General features: G+C 47.7%; 3 protein-coding genes across 3 annotated transcripts in view; all 3 read left to right on the plus strand.

The window, feature by feature from the left end:
- The window catches only part of ABHD17C (abhydrolase domain containing 17C, depalmitoylase), a 30,348-nt gene extending 26,549 nt beyond the window's left edge, over window positions 1–3,799 (plus strand). The window contains exon 3 of the mRNA XM_075045115.1: window positions 2,289–3,799. Coding sequence (XP_074901216.1) covers window positions 2,289–2,508 — 220 coding nt within the window. The 3' untranslated portion in view covers window positions 2,509–3,799. The remainder of the gene's footprint in view (window positions 1–2,288) is intronic.
- A 5,909-nt stretch (window positions 3,800–9,708) lies between these two features.
- LOC142039020 (cell surface hyaluronidase CEMIP2-like) overlaps window positions 9,709–24,298 on the plus strand; it is a 55,715-nt gene continuing 41,125 nt past the window's right edge. Inside the window, exons 1-9 of the mRNA XM_075045116.1 lie at window positions 9,709–10,247; window positions 15,153–15,293; window positions 15,450–16,011; window positions 16,368–16,537; window positions 16,853–17,041; window positions 17,393–17,562; window positions 18,431–18,640; window positions 22,409–22,614; window positions 24,181–24,250. Of these exons, the coding sequence (XP_074901217.1) occupies window positions 9,734–10,247; window positions 15,153–15,293; window positions 15,450–16,011; window positions 16,368–16,537; window positions 16,853–17,041; window positions 17,393–17,562; window positions 18,431–18,640; window positions 22,409–22,614; window positions 24,181–24,250 (2,232 nt within the window). The 5' untranslated portion in view covers window positions 9,709–9,733. The remainder of the gene's footprint in view (window positions 10,248–15,152; window positions 15,294–15,449; window positions 16,012–16,367; window positions 16,538–16,852; window positions 17,042–17,392; window positions 17,563–18,430; window positions 18,641–22,408; window positions 22,615–24,180; window positions 24,251–24,298) is intronic.
- The window catches only part of CEMIP (cell migration inducing hyaluronidase 1), a 115,679-nt gene continuing 104,411 nt past the window's right edge, over window positions 13,031–24,298 (plus strand). The window contains exon 1 of the mRNA XM_075045117.1: window positions 13,031–14,537. The gene's annotated coding sequence lies outside the window, so the exon portion shown is untranslated. The remainder of the gene's footprint in view (window positions 14,538–24,298) is intronic.

The following is a 24,298-nucleotide window of genomic DNA, read 5'->3' on the forward strand; positions in this document are numbered from 1 at the left end:
AAAAGTGTGAGGGGGGAATAGTGACAACAGATGTACTGTAGCACTTGAGTGTTTCGTTCTTACCCTACTGAGCTGTTCATTGCTGTCAGTCTGACTTCACTTGTACTGTAAGCAGTGAAAATAAACAGCAGTGCACTTTTATGAATGTGTGCAGCTCAACTGTCTGTCTTCACGGTGGGAAACAAAATAGTTCTGTGTGCACCTACAGTGAAGTGCTATTATGTGCATTTTATGTTGGGACTCCATGAGAATTTGGTCTCTGTAGATTCTTCTAGCTGCAGAGCGGTATGGCTAAGAATACTAAGTCAGTCTAACGTGCAGTTTAAATACTGCCTTATGAGTCGCTGAGTTGGCAATGGGACGCTGTCCAATTTTCTGCAAAATACAAATATTATCTAGCTTAATGGTCTGTGAATATATGTGAAAAAGTAGTTTCATTATCTGAATACTGAAGGGAAGGGGGTTTCCTGGTTTCCTACAATAAATGAGAAATTGGTATCCAGCCACTAAAATGATGTATAAACATCTCTGTAGCTGTATGTAGCTGACATGTCTGTCACATCATGGAGCTTGGGGACAGACCCTTCATGGGCTTAAGACTTCAGTTTATATAGCATGTTAATTATAATATTTACATTTGGCTATGATATTAATTTTGGGATAAAAATTATGGGGGGGGGGGAAATCTGCATTATTCTGATGTCTCTCATGTTCTTGGGATATTTTTCTGTATTCAGTGTAGTTGCACACAACTCAGGTTCCAGGCAGGAAAAGTGAAATAGGCTGCATTTTAATTTTAAATCACACTTTTCCTCTTTAAATGACATGAAGCCTGTTTTCTTGGAGAAGTATTGAGACAGAGACAGAAATGTGTTTACACTCAGCTGTTTACTGGAATACCAATGACGTTTCTCTAGAATACTAAATGCTGAGATTTATATGCATGAGCTTTAGTGCTTCAGTTTACATCTTAATTTTTAATTAACTTTATATTTTCATAAAGCTTCTTTAAACCTGTTTTTAAGTCAGTATATGTTGGCACGTGTATTTTTTAATCATTTTAAGCAGTCTTGATAACTTTAAAATCTCTAGACTCCAAAATTACATGCTTTCTTGTTCTTCAGGAGCAAGAAAATCCAAACACCTTTTATTAGATAGCATAAAGAAATATACTTGTCCTTCTGTGAAGTCAAATATTACTGATACCTATTTTTTCCACCCACTTCATTCCATACTCTGCATAATGTCCTGAGCCAGTTCCTCCATTTGTTGATGTAAGTGGAACTGGTAGGAAGCTGAGAGTTCATTAGCACTTGGTGTCTATGTACTGATTTGGAATTATTGGTAACTACCAACGCGAAATGGCTGTCTGCAAATAAAAGCTGGTGCCTGCATGAGGGCAGTCAGAGAAGGCTGCTGTTTACCAGTTTGAAGTTCATGTGCTACCAGTATGCTTCATAATTGGGGTTTTCTGGCCTGAACGCTTAGGTGTGAAGGTGCCTTTGTCACTCTTCCCTTTCTTCTGAACCCGTTTTCCTGTGAGAAGTGGTCACTAGCTATATTGGTCTGCTAAGTGTAGCTGGAACAAAAGGAGAAAAGCTTACTTTAAGGCCACTTTGCAGTCAGTGCTGGTGAAGAAGTTGGTTGCATGAAATAAAATCCTGTGTGAGTTTCTTCTGGTTTGCAGTTAAATATCCTTGTGTAATGCTCTTCTCCCACAGTTTTCTTTTTTGCCGTTTGAATGTAGACAATCAGTACAAAGAACAGATTGTTTTTCTTTAGCTGAATCTGCTTTAATTTGGGGGTTTAAAGACAGGCTCAAACCTTATGAGCTGAGGCTTTTTTTTTTTTTTTTTTTGAGTCTTGTGACTGGAATGTAGCTAATTAGTTCCTAATCTGTTAAATTGGAAGGTGGTAATGTGTAATGTGAAGAGTGCACACTGGCAGCATGTCCCGTGGAATCTTTTCTGCCTGACAGTGGTTTTGGGGATAGATATACTCAATGTTTTGGGGTTTTTGTGCCACACGTTATTTGCGTGCTGCCCATTTGAGCTTCTTGTCGTTAGAACTGGTGGGATGACGGTGATGGCAATGCGGGCTCCTGTTTACATGTGTGTTTTGGGAGTGAGCCTTGTTCTGTATCACTTGGGCACAATTCCAACATTTCGCAGCCATTTAAAAACACGCAGCGGTAACTGGATCATGTGTCGATAGTTAAGCTTGCTTTCTTTAATAGTATGAAAGTTAAAGCCCCAAACTGAGCTATGTTTTTCTTTTCTATCCCCCAGCATTGACAAGATATCTAAAGTAACCTCTCCTGTGTTGGTAATCCATGGTACCGAAGACGAGGTAATCGATTTCTCTCACGGCCTGGCCATGTACGAGCGATGTCCGCGAGCGGTAGAGCCCCTCTGGGTGGAAGGGGCTGGGCATAATGACATAGAGCTTTATGCACAGTACTTAGAGAGACTAAAACAGTTCATATCTCATGAACTTCCCAACTCCTGAAGAAGCCTACCTGATTTTACCTCAGTTACTGTGAACGGAAGAAATTACCTGGTTTTGCACATGCTTTAACTGGATAGCTGTAATAGCTTTATACTATGAAGAAATACCCTGTCTTGAGGGTGTTCTAATCAAACATCTGATGAAATTTGTCTTTTATATCTGGAAATTATTCTACTAATGCACACAGATATGGTCAACTACTGTAATTCCAACAATTTTTAGCTTCGTTGCCCTGAAGGAAGTGGGAATTCTAGCTGCTTATGGGGACACTTTTTACCTAGTGCTGTATTAATCGAAGATCAGTTTTCTCTGTCTCACTTCAGATCATTTATAATTCTGTCCTACAAAGACTTTCTTTTTCAGTGTTCTCAGTGTGGAGAACACACAACTGTTATGAGCTACAGCTTGTTCTGAACAATCGGTCATGGGTTCAATCTAAGGGAGTACTTTCTCTGTAAAGTTTCTAGCTGTGGTATTGTAACCGGAAAGTTATTGTGATGAACTTCCCCCTCCTCCCTTCTAGTGTTCTTTTGTTAACTTACTGATCTTCCTGAGTAAATTATTTAAATACACTTTTTCCTGAAAATAAGCAAACTACTATATGGGGCTAAACTCTGTAACAACCTCTCCATTACCTGTATAAACATAACTGGAATATTCTTAAAGGAACTAGGGACAAAATTGCTTTTGTTTTAAAAATAAATGTGTAAATTTACTACTAGAAAACTCATTTTAATATTCAGATGGTCTGAATAATAGCCATAACAGACATTTCCTCCTGTAAAGCATTCCTGTAGACTTTTTAAAAGTACTGTACATATTTGAATTTACATTGTGCATAGATTCTTAATTGGTAGTTTTAATTTAAGTCTAGTTACAATAAACTGCAAAATTCTGGTTTGTATATGATTGAATACATTTTGTTAAAATATGTTTTTATCCCTATATTATTTTGCTATTAAAGTTTTATAAAGTTTCCAGGACAAAAAAAATTTACACATTTATGTTTTGATGAATTTATGTAACTAAACTTTCATTGAGCTGATCTTTTTAGTTTAGAAGTAATTTGATTCTTTGACACTGGAATCGCACAGATTATGCATCAGAAATGCAAGACACTTAAAAATTGTTACAATACTAGCATAGGTCTAATTTTTCCAAATTTAAAGGCCTTAAATGTACTGTAAGCCTCAGATTGTTGTATAAATTGATCGCGATTGATTGCAGTTTGTGTCCTGTTGCTAGAATGCAACACAGTGATTGTAATGGAATAAAGGATGCATGGATTAGAGCTTGCTGAATTTTTGAATCTTACTTGGAGCATAACTTTCATACGCAAGGAAAGTGTAAAGTACAGATTACTTGATAGAGTAACTTGAATTTCATTATTTAATTCCTTCCTTTCAAGGAAAACTCTTCTAAAGTACAAAGCCACATTTCCTTGAAGCTTGGTATGTAAATCAAATGTAAAAGAGATTACTTTCAAATGATGTTCAGCTGGTTTTAAGTAATGAAAAATCATGATTCATTGCCTAGAAGAAATGTTTGAACGTAGTCGTCATGAGTCCTTATAACAGGCCTGCAGTTAATCTTTGGCACAGTAAGTGTGTCTATTGTCTTTGATTATTGACTTGGCCCTATTACTGTAAAAGGAGAAAAACTGGTATTTTCACTTACTGTGGGGGGAAATGAGGACACCCGTCCTGCTCCACGTCATCTGGATCCTTAGAATCTGGATCTGTGCATCTGTGTTGTCCAGTGGCGAGTTTTAAATGTTCCAAGCAGCAGGGCTCCCAGCTGCTCTCTTGGTGACTATTCTAGCCAAAATTGGCAGGTTTTGCCTAATCATCACCTCGAGCTTGCCACTTCCTTCCTGTACTTTAAATAAATGTTCAGATACATGTCTCTTTTTTATTTTGGACCTTCATAAATCTGCAGTGGATTTTCTTCCATTTCTGCATGTGTTCTTCCTGAGACTGTAGCCCCATGGAAATAAGGCTGATGTCTATGGTATAGGTATTAAATATAATGTTTGAAAGTGTGTAAGCCTGTCCATGTAGTGACTTGGGGAATTTTTACTTAATTAGGCAATGTTTTTTAATACCCTTGTTGAATTTTGTGTTGCTCTAAGAGCTTCAGCCTACAGTGTTTCTTTTCCTTATGACCCCTTGTGGCTACCCTTTTACTTCAACAAACTGGTACTTCTAACCTTTTTCCCTATAAATTGTTCATTGTTTTCTTTTTTTTTTTTAATTACTACTTTTCTAACTCCTGCAGTCATTTTGTGACTTGTCTTTGGATTTGCTTTGCTTTTGTCAGTATTCCTATGTTAATGAGAACCCCAAATCTGATTTCAACATTGTCATGTATGTCCCATGGTCTCTGCACATGCAGCCTGAGTTCACAGTGTTCTGGCTGAACATGAATTTCCACTTGTACTATCTTTTATTTGTCCAAATTCCTGCTTAACTAATTCTCAGAGGTGCCTCGCTTTTCTTCTGGCTTCTGTGTTATCTGTTTTGCTTTGTGAAGTTCATCTACATTTAGCTAAATGTTTTGCTGTTAATTAAAATGTTAATGACCTATCAGTGATCCACTGGTGTGGATCTTCTTCCCTCTCTTTTAATTCAATAATTTGTTTACCTGTTTTGTCCCTTAAATATTTTTTTTCCTTGTAGCCCTATTCCCATCCAATAGTTCTTACATTAATTCTTAAATGAATTTTTTATAATTTTCTGACATATCCTTTACACAAAATAAGTAGTAGTAGTAGTGGGCTGCTTAATATTGTAAATTTGTATCAAAGCATTACCATTTCAGGCATTTCAAAACACTACTGCTGGTCAACATTAGAATTACTAGTTGAAAAAGCCTGGGACCAAATCATGAAACTACTTAGAAGACAATGGATTTCAGGTCCCTGTTTCTTTAAAGAAAAAACAGAATTTTTAAATGATGGGAAAGGAGGTGATGTGAGGTTATGAAAGAGAAACTTTGGGCTTAAAAAATAGTCTGTTCCAGCAAACTGTTAACATTCTGTCATTTAAATGTGTAATATGGGCCTTTACAAGAACTTGCTACGCATATTTTAGAGCTACCAAGGTGTCCCTGTAAAAATGGCTATCTGTGCCTGGATGAATTATTCGACAGGTCTTCCAAGGGTGTAAGTGATCACTAACATTTTTTTCTTGATGTGGATGCTCTATCCATTTTTCCTGTGTGACTTACCATCTTTGTTCATATAGCACAGCCATATACGATGTACAGCTTTTTTCAGGAAGGTAAGATGTGGCACGTCTGTTTTTCTGTCAGTAGTTGTCTAGTGTTTGTACTTTGAAAAAGCCAGAGGAAAATAGTTTTTACAACTTTAAAGGTAGTATTTTCCAAGGAGTTTGATATGCATCCTTTTTAAATTTATGTACCTGTTACAAATTTCAGTTGTATTCACGTGGAGACCTGTTAACCTCTGTTGCCTCTGCTGCATTTTTCTTCTTTGTTCTTCCGTGTCATTAATATGTAACTTGTGGCAACCCTCCTCTGGGCGCTGACCCTTTAGCTTTCTAAATGCCCAAACCTGTATTAACACTTAGTATTGTACACATCTTTTATAAACTCTGCATTGTATTTGCTTTTTCTGAATGATGCTAAATGTAGAAGTAGAAAACCAATGCACTTTCTTCCTCTGGTTATTCATTCAGCACTAAACCTTGATTTTTCTCATTTGGAAAATGTTTTCTTCCCTAGGTCTATTCTCATGAATGTAAATTAATGATCTCATTTAAGTCCATCTAACTTACTTCTCTCTATCCTTCTTTGTGGAATTCACCGGCCATTTTAGCTCTGAAATTTGTCGTGTTGCAAATGCAGTCGTTTTGTACTCCCAGCGCTGGCTAAGGGTAGGGTGGCTCTTTGGTGGGCACTCCGCTATTGGGAATGAGGTCAAGCACAGAAACTACCTGCTGAGAAGTCCGGCAGTAATTCTTGGGTGAGATGGGTGCGAATTTCAAAGCGGGAGGTTGTATTTCAACAGTGCAATATTTGGGTCTCCTAACTTTGCTACAACAGTAAAAAGCACAAGCTGGTCCATAACATCAGGAGAATGAGCTCTATTCTGGTTTTGAAGCTGGGTTCCTGCAGTAACCAAACTAATTTTGCAGAAAGCGTTAGAGTAATATGCCTGCTGTCTTAAAAAAACCCAAACAAACAAAAAAACCAAACCACCCCCCAAACCCCAAGAAGACTCTTACACTTTCAGCCTGTTAACTTGCAAATTGTCTGGTTCCTGTAAACGTGCTTCGTTCTGCCTTTCCTTACGCCCCGGCGGTGCGGTGGGCTGTGAGCAGAGAGCACGTTCCTTTCTAAAGTAAAACTCTGGGGTCCTGTGGGTCTGCCGGGCCGCTGTCCCCTCTGCTTGTAGCTTTACGTGGGAGCTGCCGAACGCGAAGGTGCTCTCGCTGCTGTGCTCTGCGTGGGACGTGGCTGAAGTTTTTCCATTCGGCAGAGGCCAGAGCATCCCTGCTCCCCCCCCCGTGCCGGGAAGGGCCGGCTGGCGGCAGCTCTCCACAGAACCAGCCCTTGTGTCCAGATGTGTGGGGGGGGGCATCCCTCCTGCCGCAGCCCCGGGCAGCCCTCCCAGCCGCCTGGGCTCCGCGCCGAGGGGGAGCGGGGCTCGCCGCGGGGCCGGGCTGCGCTCCGCCGGGGCTCCCCGGGCACGGCCGGGCTGGCGATGCCGTTCCGCCGGGCGCAGCCAGGTAAGGACCCGCCGCAAGCCGGGGGGGGGGGAGGCGGAAAGCTCTGGGGGGCCAACCCTCTGTGTCTGTATTGCAGGTCCCCCCACCGCCGACCGGCGCCTGCTGCTGCCGCTGCTGCTGCTGCTGGCGGGCGGCCGGCCCGGGGCGCAGGCGACGAACTTCGACAGTCAGTAGCCACTCGGTGACCGTCTCCCCGCGAGTGTCCGGCGGTGGGGCGGGCAGCGCTGGCGCGGAGGAGGAGGAGGGGAGGGGAAGGCGGTGCTGCAGCCGCCCCGGGGCCGAGCCCCGCCGTGCGTGCCCGGGGCCGGGAGCGGTCCGCCCTCCGCAGCCTCGGCCGCTGCTTTTTACCCCTCGGGGGGGCTGAGGCCGCTCCGGCGAGGCTGGGGCCCGGGGCTGCCCGAGCTGTAGCTGTCCCGGGAGAGGAGAAGGAGCGCGGCTGCTAGGGCTAACCCGTGCTTTTATCTGAAGGGAAAAGCGGAAGGGAAACGCGCCCCTGGTTTCCAGTTTGACTTCAAGATGCAAATAGGCGGCATGATTTGACTGTGGCTTTGGAGGTGACTGCATGCAGCGGGCCCTTAGCTTATTTTCTCCTTTAGTTCCGCAGGCCGTTTTTAGTTTAAGGGCCGCCTCCGAAGACAAGACATTGATCCAAAGTCTCTTATTCTAAATAACGTTTTACACAGCAGTTTATTCGAGAGAGCTTGCAGACCTACTTAAAGATTTAACGTTGCTTACGTTTCAAGTCACTCTGCTGCGGCGGTGCCGCTGGGTGCGCTTAGGGACGCGTCGGGTCGGCCCCAAAGCCCTTTCCCTTTGGCTCAGAGTGGCAGCGGTCGGATGGCAGCGGTGCGTGCAGTCCTCCTCTGCCATCTGCTCCCCAACACACTGCGCCGGAGGAGGGGGCAATATGGACCCCGTAGTACTGGGGTCCTCCCGGAGCTGGGTCTTCCTTCCTCTCTCCTTGCTCCTCCCGGGGATCTCGCACAAGCAGTTTGCTCCCCTCTGCATCAGCCCATCAGTGAACTAGTGGAAGAGCTCATTGATCTCTGGGGGTCTGATCAAGAGGGTTCTTGCAATAGCTATTGATTGCTCTGACTGAAAGACGCAGTAAAGATGCAAAATGCTGCTTCTGCTATGACATATTCCTGAGTTATCCACTGCCATCTAGTCCTAGCAGTCATATTTTGCAGTTTCTAAGTAATACAACATTATATACAGGGATGAATTACAGCCATAAATGTGCATTTATGATATGTAAAATTCCGACATAATAGTAGAATACTTAACTAATACGATTACAATACGCAAGCAGTCCCCTGGACCGTAAATCATAACGACTTAAAGCTGATAACCTTAATCTTGAATCAAATAAAAAAATACCTGAAGCCTCCCAAACATGCTGGGCTGGGATCCACCTCTAGGAAATAGAAGAACATTCTTAAAAATCTTGTTCTCTGCTTAGAAATGAAAGGGAAGGCTGCAGGCACATTCCAGGGCTCCCAGGACGTGACCTCCAGCCTTTAGCAGTACCGTCTGTCATTGTGTTAAAACATTAACTATTTCAAACACTTTTGGCAAGATGCAATTAAGTTTTGGGTTCCTTGTCCCTTTTAATTATTAGAACTTTCTTGTGTGTTTGCAGCCTTACTTACCATGAAGTCCCAGCCTACTTATATTGCATTTAATTGTTTTATTGATCCATTCGCACAGTGTAAATTGAACCTTCAGGCTCAGCCTGGATGAAAGAGAGCTGGGTAGGGGCACTACCTCAGAAGCAAATTTAAGCTCCAGAGAGTCCCGATTCTCCCACACAGGTACCTTCCTGCCTGCAGGATGGAGCTGCTGTGGCCTTTGAGCAGCCCCAGCTTAACCCTGTTACACCAGGCTAATGGCTTTAGTCAGCAGGCAGAGACCAGAGAGATCACCTAGAAAGCAAAACTGAGCCTTTCATTTAAAGCCAACCTGTATCTACTGGAGAACTAGAGGCTGTGCTGGGCCCAAAATGCAAATGGCCCAGCAGGGGCGTAGAAGGTTCTTTTCTCAGTCATCTATGAAAAAGGCTTTTGCAGTCTTTAATAGGAATCATTATTTATCTTAATGTTTTTCAGAAAATTTATATGGAATGGTACACACTCTTTTGGTGACTGGGGTTTTTTTTTAGGAATCTGTGTACTCTGGAGTCTATGTATGAATAACAAAGATAGGTTTTTGGGTACTATAATGTAATAATGATTATCTGTAATTTTTTATTTAAACTAATGTTTTCTGTAATGCTCAGGAAAACTATCTATTGCAAATCTATTGATCTGGCCTGTGAAAACATTCAGTAAGTGTGTCAAAGTAGTGTAGCGATCTGCACTGTATCCAGGGCTACAGCAGAACACTGATAACTGTAGAGAGATTTACATCTATTTTAAAGAAACAAACCCACTGGGATTCTTTGCTGTTTATGTTTAATAGGTTTTACTGTATTTATGATTATTTCAGAACATAGCCTGAATCCCAACAGTTCTTTGTGGGATATGGATTATGAAAGACTGTTGGACAGTAAGAAAACCCTTCCCGGGACCGTGAGCTCTTACAAACCCTCCAGCCTGTTCAGGAGCAGCTCTCTCCTGAGTCACCAGGGAAGGAAAAGTTTGCTAAGCCAGAACCTGGGCCAGAAACCACAAGAAAAGCAGTTGTCCTGTGACATGCTCCTTAAACTTTCCAGATATGTTCTAATGGATACCTTTGAACCTAGCTTGGCCTGGAATCTCTTTCGGTTGTATAACTGTGATCGAGAAGTCAACCTGCCCAAAATTCCTATCCATCCTCTCAAGGTGGCCCAGCACAAGGTGAAGCCATTCTTGCTACACAGGGTGCTTCGGCTTCTCAGGAATATGGGAGTGTTGTCGGAAGCTCAGCAGTCCAAGGCCTTCTCTCTGCTCAAGAAGCAAATGCTTAAACCAAGGAAAACACCGTTAAAGCCCAAAGTGGAACGAGGTGGTAGGTATAGAAGGAGGAGACGTGGGTTTTGGTATTTCACGTGCATTCAGGTGCTGGCTAAGTGAAGGCGTGGGGCCGGGCTCCGCGCTGTCAGGGCGAGGGGTGCCGGCCAGGGGTGGACATCCCTGGGAGCAATCGGGTATGCGGTGGTCCTGTGTCGTGCCGGGAGCCGGCGCTCGGCATCTAGGCTGAGCTCGCGCCAGGGCTCAGAGCGCTCGGCCCTAAGCAGGAGGGCTGTGAGGAGGCAGGCAGGGAGCAGTCGCCGTCTGCAGAAGAGGAGAGGCTGGACGAAGGCTGGTAGGGTGTGCGGAGGGCGGTTGCCGCAGATGGGCCACTGTACGGAGACAGTCTGTGGGAGTCAATACAGGCGCTAAAAGGCACGTTGTGGAAACGCGGTGCCCGGCTCTGTGGGGCTGCCAGGCCCACGGCGGCCCCGGGCGTGAGCGGTGTGTCGCTCCCCACTCCCCGGGGCCTGGCGGTGCACCAGCCCTTCCAGCTCCCACCAGCAGCTGACAGGTTCCACTCCCCTGCTCCGAGCTGGGGCTTGCCTGTGGAAATAGAGCTACGCTACGTTGAAAACGTAAAATGAATTTCCCCCGAAAAAAATGGAGAATTACAGGAAATGCGGCTGGGAAGGGGTGAAAAACCAAACAAAAAACCCCCCCCACAAGCAAACCCCAAACCCCACCAAAATTAATAATAATAAAAGAATCTTATTTGATAATTAGTATAAGGTAGGAGCTAATGGCCCGCGCGCGTCCCCCGCTTCCAGGATGCGCAGGCAGGTTTGCCCAGCTCGGGGAGGGGGGAGGGAGCCGGGGCAGCGCGCGGGGCGGGCGGGCAGCGCGCGGGGCGGGCGGGCAGCGCGCGGGGCGGGCGGGCAGCGCGCGGGGCGGGCGGGCAGCGCGCGGGGCGGGCGGGCAGCGGCTGTGCAAGGGCGACGCCGTCCGGCCGGCGGCGGCACCGCAGGGGCAGGGCGCGCCCCGCCGGTCGCTGCCCGGTTTCCCCCTGCGGGCAGCGGTGCCCGCAGGCGGCGGGTGGTGGGGGGGGTTGTGGACGGGCTCCGGACACACGGAGGTTGGGGGGCCCCTGGCCTGGGCGGGCGCCGCGGGCCCCGCGCAGCCGGAGTCATCCCGTGGTGCCTCCAGCTCCCTGCTCCGTGGGAATGGGGTGTTGCCCGGGGGATGCTGACTCCCCTTCTCCTTCCTTTTTCCGAGGAGTAAGGAGGAAACAGGAAGCCGTCCAGCGGGGGAGGGTGCCCGGGAAAGTCCCTCACAGAGGAGGAACCATCCTCTGCGCAGTCCCGTGCGAGCTCTGGGGAGAGCTGTTTGCGCTCTGGGGGTCCAGTCCGCCACCGCCGACCCGTTTAGAGCAGCTTTGTTTTCTGCCGTTGCCTTAAAACGAAACCTCGCCCGCCATCGATATTTGTTACTGAATGTTACGGTCGCGTTCGTAGGCAAAGCGTTACAGTCATTGCGACACGCCGAGACACGAGGCGGTCGAGGTTGCTTCGTACCTGGTAGCCTCTTACAGAAAATGACCCATTTTTGTTTGTTAGGAAGGTAAAGTTTAGTTTATAACCAACGATAACGCTCGAAGGAGGGCTTGGGTTGGTTATTTTTGCAAGGAAGAGTTACACCAGCCGTATGGTTGAGTATTAGTCATGATTTCCTACTCGCAGGTGTGAGGATGTTTGGGAACGTTCTTGCGCTGCGGATGTGTCCTGTAACAGGGCGCTGGGGGTAAGCTTCAAACCAGTGCTGCTGCAAAACAAAAATCGTCTCAAAAAATGAGATTTGGGAAAGAGTGAAAGGAAAACAGTTTAGGTCCCGAGCACCACGCTACAGATAGCAATAGGCACTTCTGTGGTTTCCTTAAAAAGAGACGGGAACCTTTCGAGAAACAGGATGATACGTCCAGTCTCATTTGCTCTGAAATTTTCTTCCTTAGGCCACTGAAAACTTAATTATGGGGGTGATGGCATTGAAATAATTCACCTGAAAGTAGTTCTTTCAGAAGAAGAATCAGACCAGTGTATGTCTGTGGATTTTGAGGCTACAGAGGGAAAATGGCTTTAAAGGATTTAAACAGTGCTCGCACCTTAAAGAATTTGGGTTCTGGTTCAGGAGGAGTCCCATGTAAACAGGAGTGACTTTGGCTTTGCTGATCATTTCATGAGGCCTGCACAAAGTTTAGTGCTAATCAAAGCCTGAGTTACATTTATTTCCACTATTACTATCTTGGATTCATTATTGTTGCCTTTTATTTAGATTGCAAGTCCATGAAATCTTTTGCTCGGAGTAAATATTTTAAATAAAGGTGTATGAGATTTCTAGGGTCCCTGCAGGTGTAAAATAAAGGTTCGAGTACTCTTCTACCTCTAATTTTGCACTTCTAGAACTGTTGAATTTGGAGAATTTAGTGTGCTTTAAGACAAAATACTCCTATTTGTCTTGTCTTGCCTGAAACTTCCACCGGCAGGTAAATATTTCTCAAAAAAATTTGAGCACAGCCTCCTATGCCTCTGCTAAAGGCTCTGCTTTCCCATGACCTGCATTCATGTATGTCATATTCAGATAAGAAGGAGGCACAACGCTGACTAATGCCGCTTTTTTGGAAGGAAAACGACAAAAGCTGTTTGAGACAGAAATAGAAGTGCCAGCACTAAATGATAGATGAACAGCCGGTAGCAAAGGTGGCAGCTCTAACGTTTCCTTGTATTTATGGAGTATTGAAATGACGAGTGTTATCTGGATTTGTTTCTCTAGGCTGAATGCTTATCTTCAGATTCAGCAGTTCTCTGGGTCCCAGGACAGGGTGTAAGAGAGCGGACTGGTTTTGTTTAGCGCAAGTGAGTGTTGCTCCCTTCCCAGAGCTGTTGTCTGGAGCGTGGGGCATGGCTGTGCCCCTCACCCACCCCCCTGCTTCCAGTCTGTTCCCATATTTTGTCTGACAGCACTTGCTCCTTATTAACATGACTATAGCCTCTTTGTGCCCCCCGTCAGAAGAAATCCTGCACCAGAATAAATTTCAGAGGTGACAGATTGGAACAGTTTGACCAGATGACGGCACACAAATGTCTCTGAGATCGGCAGCACCTGTGGCTTTGCACCTCTTTGGCTTCGGCCCTGGGCAGGGGCAGTGGCTGGCACTGTTGCCTGCCGGCTTCTGGCTCGTCCTCTCTGGATGTTGGGCTCTGGAGTGGAGATGAGGGATTACGTGTAGACTCTGGGAGGGAGAAGGCAGTGGCCACAGTAAGCAGTTACCCATCTCTGCGTGTCCCTGGAAGCTCGTATGGGAGCCTGTACGAAAATGTGATAACTCTGTTTCGTGGAAAGCAAAACAGTGTGATGGTCCTTCCACAGGCAGTGCCATGTCCACTGAGACTGGAGTCCAGACAGGAGCCCACAGAAGCCAGGAACGCCGTCCCAGGCCATGGGGATAAAAGCACATGGGTTTCTTTGAGGCCGTGTCTTGTCAGAGCACCTTCTAAGGCTTTTCCTCTCTTTCACCGCAGGCTCTGACAACAGGTTGATTTGGCAGGTGATGGGAGGCGAAGTGGCAGATACCTCTCTGCTCACCCGCTGCCAGGGGAACTTTTGCGGCCGCCGCGTTACCGCGTTCTCCATAGATCTGCCAGACGCAGGACAGCTCGGGGCAAAGCACCCCCACGGGAAGGTGCCGGGGGGGGGCCAGCTGCCTCCCAAGAAGGGCCAGGGCATGCCGAGCCCCGGTGGCCACTTCGGGGTCTGCGGGCCGGAGTGCCTCAGCCCCCTGCCCTTCTGGGGGAGGCAGCTGGGCCCCCAGCCGCACGCTTCGCACGGGGCTTTTGAGCCCAGCCGGGTGCTCCGCGGGTCTGCAGAGAGCCGCGCCCGGCCCTCCCCGAGCTGAGGCTCCCCCCGCTCGCCGTGACCCCGGCGAATCCGGCGGGGAGCCCGCGGCCCCCGGGGACTCGGAGCCGGGGAAGACCTTTGCGTTCGGGCAGCGGGGCTCCCCCCGGCCCCCAGCATCTGGGCGCCGGTCGCAGAGAGACGTCCAGGCTGGAGGGATCGTCCCCGGCTGGGAGGAGCCAGCGGCTCCGCTGCTGTAAACAGTGCGGGCACCGCCAGCGGTTGGAAGATGGATATAAATAGGGAGGCGGAGGGGAGGCAGCCGGAGCGGAGGAGCGGGAGCTGCCTGCGCCTGCCTGCCCCTGCCTCCGCCGCCTGCAGCCGGGGTGCCCGGCAGCCCGGGTCGGGAGCTCCCGAGAGGCGGCGTACAAAGTTTGCGGCTCGGCGCTGCCGGGGATAGGTAAGCGGTCTTTGCAGCCGAAGTTTGAAACGCGCCGGTGCTTCTCGTCGATCTGCCGCTGGGGTTTTCTCCTCGCCGGCTCTCCGTTCGTGCTGCTGTTGTGGTTGCCTCGCCGTGACCGGGGTTGTATGGAGCCGGGAAGGGGGGAGTTTTCTGTTTTCGGTCTTGCTACGTTAAGCGGGGGGGGGGAGGGAGAAAAAGAAAAAACAAACAAAAAAAACCCCAAACGCCAAAACACATCAAAAGCGAAATGTGCCTTTGCGCCGGCTCCGTGCAAAGCCGCGGCGAAGGACCAGGCGCGGCGCACGTGTTGCGGGCGGGGGCCTCCCCGCGGCTCCGCGGCTGCGGGCAGCAGGTAGCGGCTGCCAGGGCAGCCGGGACGCGCCGACCGCGGGGAGCCCCGGGGAGCCGCGGCTCCTCCCGCCCTTCGCGCCGGACCCGGACCCGGACCCGGACTCGAACCCGCAGTCGGTGCCGGTGCCGGCGCCGCCGCGGGACGCGTCGGGGAGCAGCGAGCGGCGGCAGCGCATCAGGTCGGTACCGCGCCCCTCCGCGCCCTTCCGCGCCCCGCCGCGCCCCGCCGCCGCCGCTGCCGCCGCCGCCCGTCTCTTGCAGGGCCCTGCCCGGAGGCCGCCCCGCACCTCGCCCCGTGGCGACCCGGCTTCGACACCCGCCGCGCCGCCGTGGTGGGCCGGGGGGCGGCCCTGCGCCTGGAGAGCTCCGCCGCCTTCCACTCCCTCGTCATCCGCGACGGAGGTAAGCGGGGCCGCCCGCCCCCTCGGGGCCGGCCGCCGGCTGCTCCCGGAGCCCGGGAGCTGCGGGGCGGCCCGGCTGCGCCCGCCGGCGGGGTGTCACCTCCCGCCGCCGGCGGTGCGCGCCCCCCGACCCCGCTCCCGTCCCCTCGCCCGCCAGGGAGGCTGGTGTTCGCCGACCGCCCCCGCGGGCCGCCCATCACCCTGCGGGCCCGCTACATCCTCATCCACGACGGCGGGGAGCTGCACGTCGGCTCGGAGCGCTGCCCCTACGGCTCGCGGGCCACAATCTCGCTGTACGGGCGAGCCGCCGAGGGGCCGGCCGTGGAGGGCTTCGGGCAGAAGTTCGTGGGCGTGGGTCGCGGCGGCGTCCTGGAGCTGCACGGCCGGCGGCCCCGCTCCTGGACCCTCCTGGACAAAACCCTGCACCCCGGCGGGCTCCGCCACGGCCCCTACTCCTCCGAGAAGCGCTGGGGCAGCCGCGGGCTCAACCTCCGCATCCTGGACGCCGGCACGGCGCGGGTGCTGGCGGCGGGGCGCTTCGACACCCACCTGCGGCCCGGCGAGTGCCGGCGGCTGCGCGCCTTCCTGGCCCTCCAGGCCCCCGGCCGGCTGGTGGCGGCCGCCGTGGGGGACTCGGCCGCCCGCAGCCTCACGCTGGAGACGCGGCTGCTGCTGCGGGACCGCCTGGGCAGCAGGCACATCGCCCGCCTGGGCTACAGGTGAGGCGGGCGGCGGGCGCGGGGCCGGGGTGGCGGGGGGTGGCGGGGGGACGCGCGACACGGGCCGGGCCGGGCCGGGCCCGCGGCGCCACCATGGACAGCTCCGCGCCGGGGCCGCCGCGCCGCCGCGGCCGCCTGGGGCTCGCCCCGAGGGAGCGGCGTGAGCGGGGGGGCTCGGCCGGGCCCGGCGGGCGGGATGGTGGGATCCGGCGGGCAGCCCGGGCCGGGGGAGGGAGCGGAGCGGAGCGGAGGGGAGGGGAGGCCCGCCGCGGTGCGCCCTCCCCTCCTGCCCCGGCTCTTCGGGGGCTGGAGGGCTCGGGCTCTCGCCCGCTTTGCTCCCTCGCGGTCTCCTGCAGGCAGCCCTGGGCGCTGGTGGGGGTCCTCGGAGGGGACCGGCTTTCCACCGCGGAGGATAAGCGGGAGTACCACGGGAATGGAACGACGGGGTTAGCCGTAGCCCAGAGAGACTTCCTCACCTACGATGGCACCCGTTTCACTGTGACTGCTTTCAGCGGGTGGATAAAAGGTTTGGTCTTCCCTGACGATTGCTCGCCTTCTGTCGCTTCGCTCCGCTTTTTGTGGCCGCTGGCAATCTGACAGCGCAATGACAATAAAACCGTAGCCTTTTGCTCGCGTGGACGGTGACCACGCTAACCGCAGCGCTCTCACAAAGTAACATTTTAGCTGCCTACAGAGAGACGACACTGACGTACTTAATGGCTGGAGCACTTCTATCGCACAGAGAGTTATCCAGATAAAAATTAGACTGATCGGCTCTTTGGCTAATTGCATGACTCTGTCGTGCGCAACTGTGAAAATAATGGATTGCTTCATTTTTCAGGGGTGCCTCATAATGGATTTAAAGTGGAAGTGTCCAAAGGAATAATTCTTCACTTGGTGGATGAGGTTACAAGCTGGTTACCTGGCGACCGGATCGTCGTTGCCAGTACAGATTATTCTATGCATCAGGCCGAAGAGTTTAATCTCCTTCCTTGCCCTGAATGTAAAAGTAATCAAGTGAAAATTGATGGTACGAAATATTTTTATCAAGCTACCCGTGCGTGGTAAACATTTACGTTGTCTTGTCTTTTACATTCTACATTTCCTTGTCTTTTTAGCTAGTTTTTTTTCCATAAACACATGGACACGTATGAGAGCTGAGGGCCCCAATATTATGTTGGGACTTGAAAGTCTGACCAGAGCCAGCAGTCCTTTGTAGAAGCCAGGGGAAGTGCTGATCTCCTCTGGGCTCAGATACTAACAACTGGGCACGTCCCCAGACTTAGTGATTGCTTAAATGAAAGGTGTGCACTTGCTGAGAACAATGTGATAAGGAAGATGCCGTGCTCACGCTGAATAAAAAGGTTTCTGATTTTCACAGGCAGCCCACTGTATCTTCACATTGGAGAAGTCATAGATGGCATCGATATGAGGGCAGAGGTTGGCCTTCTGACTAGAAATATACTTATTCAAGGAGAAATGGAAGACTCCTGTTATGGACAAAATCACTGCCAGTTTTTCTCCTTTGATACATTCGGAGGACATATTAAAGTGAGTAATTTTTAATGCATATGCCTGTAGGTGGTTTCAGATGGTTCCTGTCCTGGTTTGTAAACAAGCAACTAGAATTGTGTCTGGGGAAAAAGTATACTTGTCTGTGAAGAAGGGAAAAGTTTGTTGGCCTGTTTTGCAAAACTAGACTTGCAATGAGTCTGTGCTATTTTCTTCACTGTGTATGCAAAAATGTACCCTTCTCCGGGCTAGAGGGGATTCTTTAGAGGCATCGCTGTCAGTAGGATCAATGTGAAGTTACATAGTTCACGAGATGTCACTGAAGAAATTGTGCTTCCTGCAGAGCAAGCCTGCTCCTTTCATGGCTCAGAGAAGTGCTAGGTCTCTCCCTGTTGTGCTTTGCCTTCTCTTGGTTGTCCCATGTGGTTTTGGTGGAGGTGCAACATTTTGCTGTTGCAGGGGCTTTGTGTAAAATTACTCCACTGCCAGTTGGTGGAAACTGGGGAGCTGTGCAGGTCTTGCCTAAAATCACATGACAGAGATAAAGTTGCCAGGAAATAGACCCTGGTGGTAAATGCCAAAGGTACCTCAAAGGGGTACTTCCTGCAGCTGGCAGAGGTACCTTGTCTGTAGCCGTGTCACACGCGGCTATTGCTAAATACTGCACACGCTGTTTGGCAGCAGTTCCTTGGCAGCCCTGTGCCCGTAGGTGTGCAGCTGCTGGCACACTGCTCTGCGGGTGCTGTGCTGCTCTGAGTCAGAGCAGGGAGCTGACACTTCCTTCTGGGATCAGGCCCTGTTTTACTCTGCAAGCGTATTGCCTAACGAGAGGGAAAAAAAAGTGTTTTTCTTTTTTGTGCGTGTTTATGTCGTAATGCCTTACTGGGATCTACGTTTGCCTCAACAGATCCTAAGAAATTTTAGCTCTGTTCACATGTCAGGAGTGGAATTAAAAAACATGGGGCAGCAAATCCTGGGCAGTTATCCTGTGCATTTTCACTTGGCTGAGGATGTGGATGAGAGAGGAGGATATGAACGCCCAACATACCTTGATAACCTGGCTATCCACCACTGCTTCTCTAGGTGTGTTGCCATACATGGAACTCATGGCCTTCTGGTAGGAGACATATTTTTTTAGTACCAAGTTCATTTCTTTGCTTAGGCACTGCCAAAGTGTAAGAGCCATTTGTAATGTAAAGAGAAATCAGAATATTGAAACAAGGCATCTTTACCCCAAGAAATGTCCCAACTTGTCAACTTCATTTAACTGGTGTTCAGGTTAGGACAGCTCTTTGAAATGAATTTCAGATTCTTAGTATTGCCCAATTAATATTATTAAAGGTGTGATCAGATATAGTGAAACCTTTGCCATGGTTATTCTGGACAGTTTGTGATAATAGGAACTTTCATTTAAAATTAAAACAATGGTCTTTAAATGGACGCGACTGAAGCAACGGACCTTTAATTTGCAAAGGAGATAGAAAAGACAGCAGTTGTTCAAGTCAGGGCAATGTGAAATATATCCAAAAATATTCACATGACAAAGGGAATGAAATATGAGAGGGACAGACCCAAACGGCTGCTTCAGTGCCAGAAAAGCCCTCAGGAACTTGGCTTTGACCTAGATCCTCACAAGGGCATTGTGGAGAGGAACTTAAAAAAACCCACAAAAAAGCCATACGTGTCCCAGCTGGAAAAGACAGACTCCCGCGCTAGTCCCAACAGGTCCGGTTGCTGTGTGCTCCGCAGAACCCTGAGCGGTGTTTTGGTGTCCGTGGGCATTTCCTCATTCACCTGGTGTATGCTCAAGCAGAGACACTCCCTGAACTATCTGTGACCTCCCGTGTTTTTCCTGACAACTTTTTCTCAACCCTGGACGTAAAGCTGTGTAAGACATGACATAGATGCATTCTGGTGGGACCCTCCAGTGAAAGGGTCCCCCCGAAATGTTGTATTCACGAAAATGCAATGCTGGACTTGTACACCTAGAGGCACTTTTCATGTACCCTAAACTGGATTTGTGTTGTCCAGATCACTCAAAATTATTGATTGCCTTCTCATACATGTGATTTGCTGTGGCTATAGAGCCTGCTTTTGTGTACAGAGCCCTTAGGTGGCCGGAGACTTGCCCAGTATGTGTGGTTGTAGTTTAACTCAATTTCTCCTCCTGTTGGTATTAAACCTCTGGAACTGAAGGAACCTGCCTGGGATGAAAAAATGAAGCCTTATGCTAATATTGGTCCTGAGAAGAATGGTGTGTGGTCTTGCTCTTTATCAGAAGTGAAGTTGTAAAGGGTTTATCTTTATCTGGATGTGTGGGATGCTATAGTTGTGAAATCAAGAACCCAAGTGTGAGATCCAGCCCCCTCCCATGTGACTGCCGAGGGCTTTGAGTCCATGAATCAGTGAATAGATTTTACAGTGAAGGTTAAGTATGTGATTCTGTGGAAGAATCATGTGGTTTCAATACAGTCACTAAGATAAAGAGTAATTAAAATCTAATAAAAAGCCTTGCTTTAAAATAAATTAAAATAATTTGCAGTTCGAGAGAAGAGCACGTGTATCAGAGCAATGCAGTTAAATAACATAGGTGGGTACCCATTTCAGCATCAGATAATGAAACTTCAACCCTTGAGGCAGAATAAACCAGATAAGTGGGTTTTTCCTCCTTCCGCCTTGACAGTTTAGAGGATGTGACTTTAGAAGTACGTTGCCGGAGTGCTGTGGTTTGGACTTAGCTGTGTATGGGTCATGCAGTGCTTTCTGTAAGGCCCTTCTCCCATCTGCTGCTCCCGTGTGCCAGGCTTGTGCGCACACAGCTTGGGTTACTCACCGTGGCTGGGAAGCAGGCTGCGACCTGCCTCTCGCTGCCCTGGCACACGTCAGGCATACACAGACTACTGTAGTCTTTCGTGTCTAATGTTGCAGTGCATAAAGGTCACTTATATTGTGTTGCTGAACTATATATAATTCAGCATTTAGAGGCATCTTAATCATCTGGTGTTGGACACACCAGCGGGGCTGCAGCCTGTGCTGTGGACGGTGTTTCATGCTGGCATATCCAGTAATATGCTGCTGTCACAGTGCTGCAGGTGGGCTCGTTTCCAAGCTTGTAGTTTCTATCTGTGATATGCCAGAATTGATCAGTTACTGGGGGTTTGATCTAACGGCATGGAGCCTTTTCTTTTAGTACAAGTGTAAGTGATCTTTAAATTATGTTATTCCTGGTTAGGAGAGTGTTCAATGTAGTTTCGTGTATGTAAGTTTTCAGGGCTGCCATGCGATTCTGAAGCTGTGACAAATCATATTAATTAAAGCTAAAATCTGGTTTCAGATACAAGGCTGGTTTTTAATGCAGCTGTCTGAAGCAGAGATTAACCAAACTTCAGCTAAATTCAGAAGAATGAAACTCTACAATTGAAATGCTGTTTAAAACAGCGGGCGGTTTGTCATTACAGTTTCTTTCCAAAAATAGTCTTCCGTGGCCTCCTTAGCACAGCTTCTGCCCATCATTTGGAAGGGTAGAAGTAGCCAGGCTTACAGTTCTTAGCAGACTGGCAAGCACACTTGCATTTTTATCTAAATCCATTTCCTATCTGTATTTCCAAGACTCAGCTGGTAGGGACACGTTCAGTCTTGCTGCGTGTAGGTTCTCCATTAGTCCCCTTGTAGCTCACTCCAAGCTACTGTACCTGTGTGCAGGGTCTCGGTGGATTTCCAAAACTGTATCAGTTAGGAGCTGGGTACCTAGTTGTGTTGTGCCTTATTTTTAACTCTCTCTTGAACACCTCATTGAGGCAGAAACAAGAACAGCAGATGACAAGTTTGAGGGGTGACTGCCAAGAAAACAATGAAATCCAGTAGAGATATACCTATGGGGACTATCCTGCTTGTGACTCCAGATGTTATGTACAGTCGCAGCCCATTAAGGGGAAATCACAGGATATGAATCTGAAATGGATTTAGTTCAAGTGTCCCTTTGTATACAGAAATAACCAAGTAGGTTAATATTAGTTAATCTTGCAGTCTTACACGGACATAACTCTGACGTCAACAGGAATTTTGTATGCCTGAAGAGTGAATAAATATGCTGACAGGGATCATTTGAGTACAAAGTTAAGGTTTCAGTAAGATGTAGTAACAAATAGCTGGTATTTTAACTAGCCTGATTTTGTATTTACATTTAAAAGAAGGATTTCTGAATTTATCTTCATAAGGCTGTACATCAAAGGAGGCTTTTGCTAAGTCCTCTCAGTCAAATTAGGGTTTAATGCAATATCCCTGTGCATGTCAATTAATATTAAATAGACTGAAACAGTAAAATACCATCTCTGCCCAAGCTGATCATTACAGGAACAAAGGGGGCCTGCACCTTCTGAGAGTGGAGGAGAAAGAACAGAAACCTCGTTAATATAAATTACTTCACATGGTGCATTTTAAAGAATTTATCATTTTATTTGGGAAGTGTTGCAGTCATGAAAATTTCAGGATTAACCATCCTAACTTGTTGGTTTATCATGCAACACACACTTACCTTTACACAGATATTTACTCCATGACACTGAATCAAATATTCTCTCTTAGAGCTGAGGGCAGTTTTAAATCTAGTATTTTGCAATTTTCCTTCAATTATGCATGTGATCTTCCTCAGAGTAATTTTAATAGCAGTTTCACTGTATAAGAAGATCAGTCCACAGTTATGCAAACTGCGTGTAGTTCGAGTTAGCTCCAGGACTGATGCCTATGGAGGCACTGCTTGCTGTGTGGAGGGGCAGCAAAACCATTCCATGAGTGTTTCAGGAATTTATTGATAAGCAAAGCACATCAGTTATAGTTCCTATTACTGTTAGCATTGCGATCTATGGCCTGCATACTTTTTTTCCAGGTAAAAGACACCATTGGCTATGACACTCTGGGGCACTGTTTCTTCCTCGAAGACGGGACGGAGCAACGCAATACTTTTTATCACAACTTGGGCCTCCTCACAAGGTCGGGGACGATCTTGCCTTCGGATCGCAACGAGGCTATGTGCCTTGCCATCCGCAGCCATGTCTATGGGGATTACGTTCCTGTGCCGAGCACTGACTGTATGTAAGTGCTCCAGGAGCTGTAGTCAGGTTTTGCACTTACATTGTGCTTTATGGCTGGGTCCCAAAGAATGCTGTGGTGAAACTTTTGAAAGATGCTATTTGATATTAAATGAAAACTTGTAGCTTTTTCTATCATTTCTCATTTTAAAATAATCTAGCTACTTGTCCATGTTTTGCTTGTGAAGATACCTGTTAACACCCGCATGGTTCCTAAGCAAGGAATATTTGCTGCTGGTTATTCCCGTCGCTGTTTCCTAACAATCATAAACACGTTAGAGCACTTTGCTCATTTCTGAACCCCTTTCAATTCTTTTTAAGTAGGATGTTGAAGGCTCCATGAAAACTGTCTGATAAATGCAAGTTGCTTCAGCCCTGGTATGGGCTGGCAAAAATACCATTTACTACAAAGGGAGTTTTTGCCTTTTTTCACCAGGGCTGAATTGGAGCTGGAGCATCTAGAGTAAATTGGTCAATAGTACATAAGTGCATGGCTATCCAGAGTGCATCAGGAGATTTAGTGAGAATGCAGAGGTTAGCATAAACTACAGTGAGCATTGTTTAACAATAAACAATATCCCGATATAGCTGAGAAAGTTAGCTTCTATTTTGGAAACTGATGAGCTGTAACATGGGCACTCAGGGACCCAGGTGTTGGTCGGGCTAGTGCTTGCAAGCAAGAACACAGTTTAGCCAAGGCAGTTTGTATTTTCATGCTTTCTGGAAGACGATGCAGTGGCCAAACTCTACTTATTTTTATTGGCATAAATAATTCAACTGAATTAATTATAATTATTGTTGCTGAAATGCTGCAGTTGCTTGTATGGTTAATACAGATTTATTTTGCACCTATTTAGTGGTTCTGTTAATCCAAAGGAGTGTGGATTCTTGATTATGTAATAGTTAAGGTGGATAAAAAATGATTGAGATTTTCTGCTTAGAATGATCAAATTAATTGGTACGATCATGAGAAAAGGTTTACAGTGGTTTTACATGTGGTCTTTATTACTGCAAAAGATGTTATCAAATGAAGTAAGACAACAGATGACAGTGTTTTCATAGCTATATCTGGCTTCTGTTTGTGCCACTACTGATCTTCCCTCTGAAGCAAAAACTCCTTATTTGAACAAACATCAAAATAATATCTCCTTAATCTCCTGCTTAATGAGCCATTTGCAGCTTGCAAGGACATTTCTTTTGTTTTCCCTGTAGAAGCTTCATAAACCCATAGAGAATCCCCTGCCTCCTGCCATTGCCCCTGAAGTTCCAAAAAACAAACCAGAAGTTCACTTTTCAGACATTTTCCAAAGAAAAAAAAAAGACATTGGGTTAGAGTATGGATTTTGTGTTAACGCTCTCATATAATTTACAATAGGTTCAACATGTGGCTCCATAAATGTACGTCTGACATTACTAGATGGTTTCTTTTCCTTAAAGAGTATCATTAAAAGGTTGTGTGGAGTTTTAAAGTCAATAGGAGAGTTGTGGCTCAATTCCAGTGCAGTGCTATGAAAATGTATCCCTTCCTGTTTGGTAACTGCTTAGGATCATTTTGATTTTGATTTTTCAGGGCTGTCAGCACATTCTGGATTGCAAATCCAAACAACAACTTAATAGAGAATGCAGCAGCTGGTGCTCAGGTAAAATCATTTAATGGCAAGAGCTATGCTTTGCCTCCAGTTCCCATG

Source organism: Buteo buteo, chromosome 13, assembly GCF_964188355.1.
Source record: "Buteo buteo chromosome 13, bButBut1.hap1.1, whole genome shotgun sequence".
In the NCBI taxonomy this organism is placed as follows: Eukaryota; Metazoa; Chordata; class Aves; order Accipitriformes; family Accipitridae; genus Buteo; species Buteo buteo.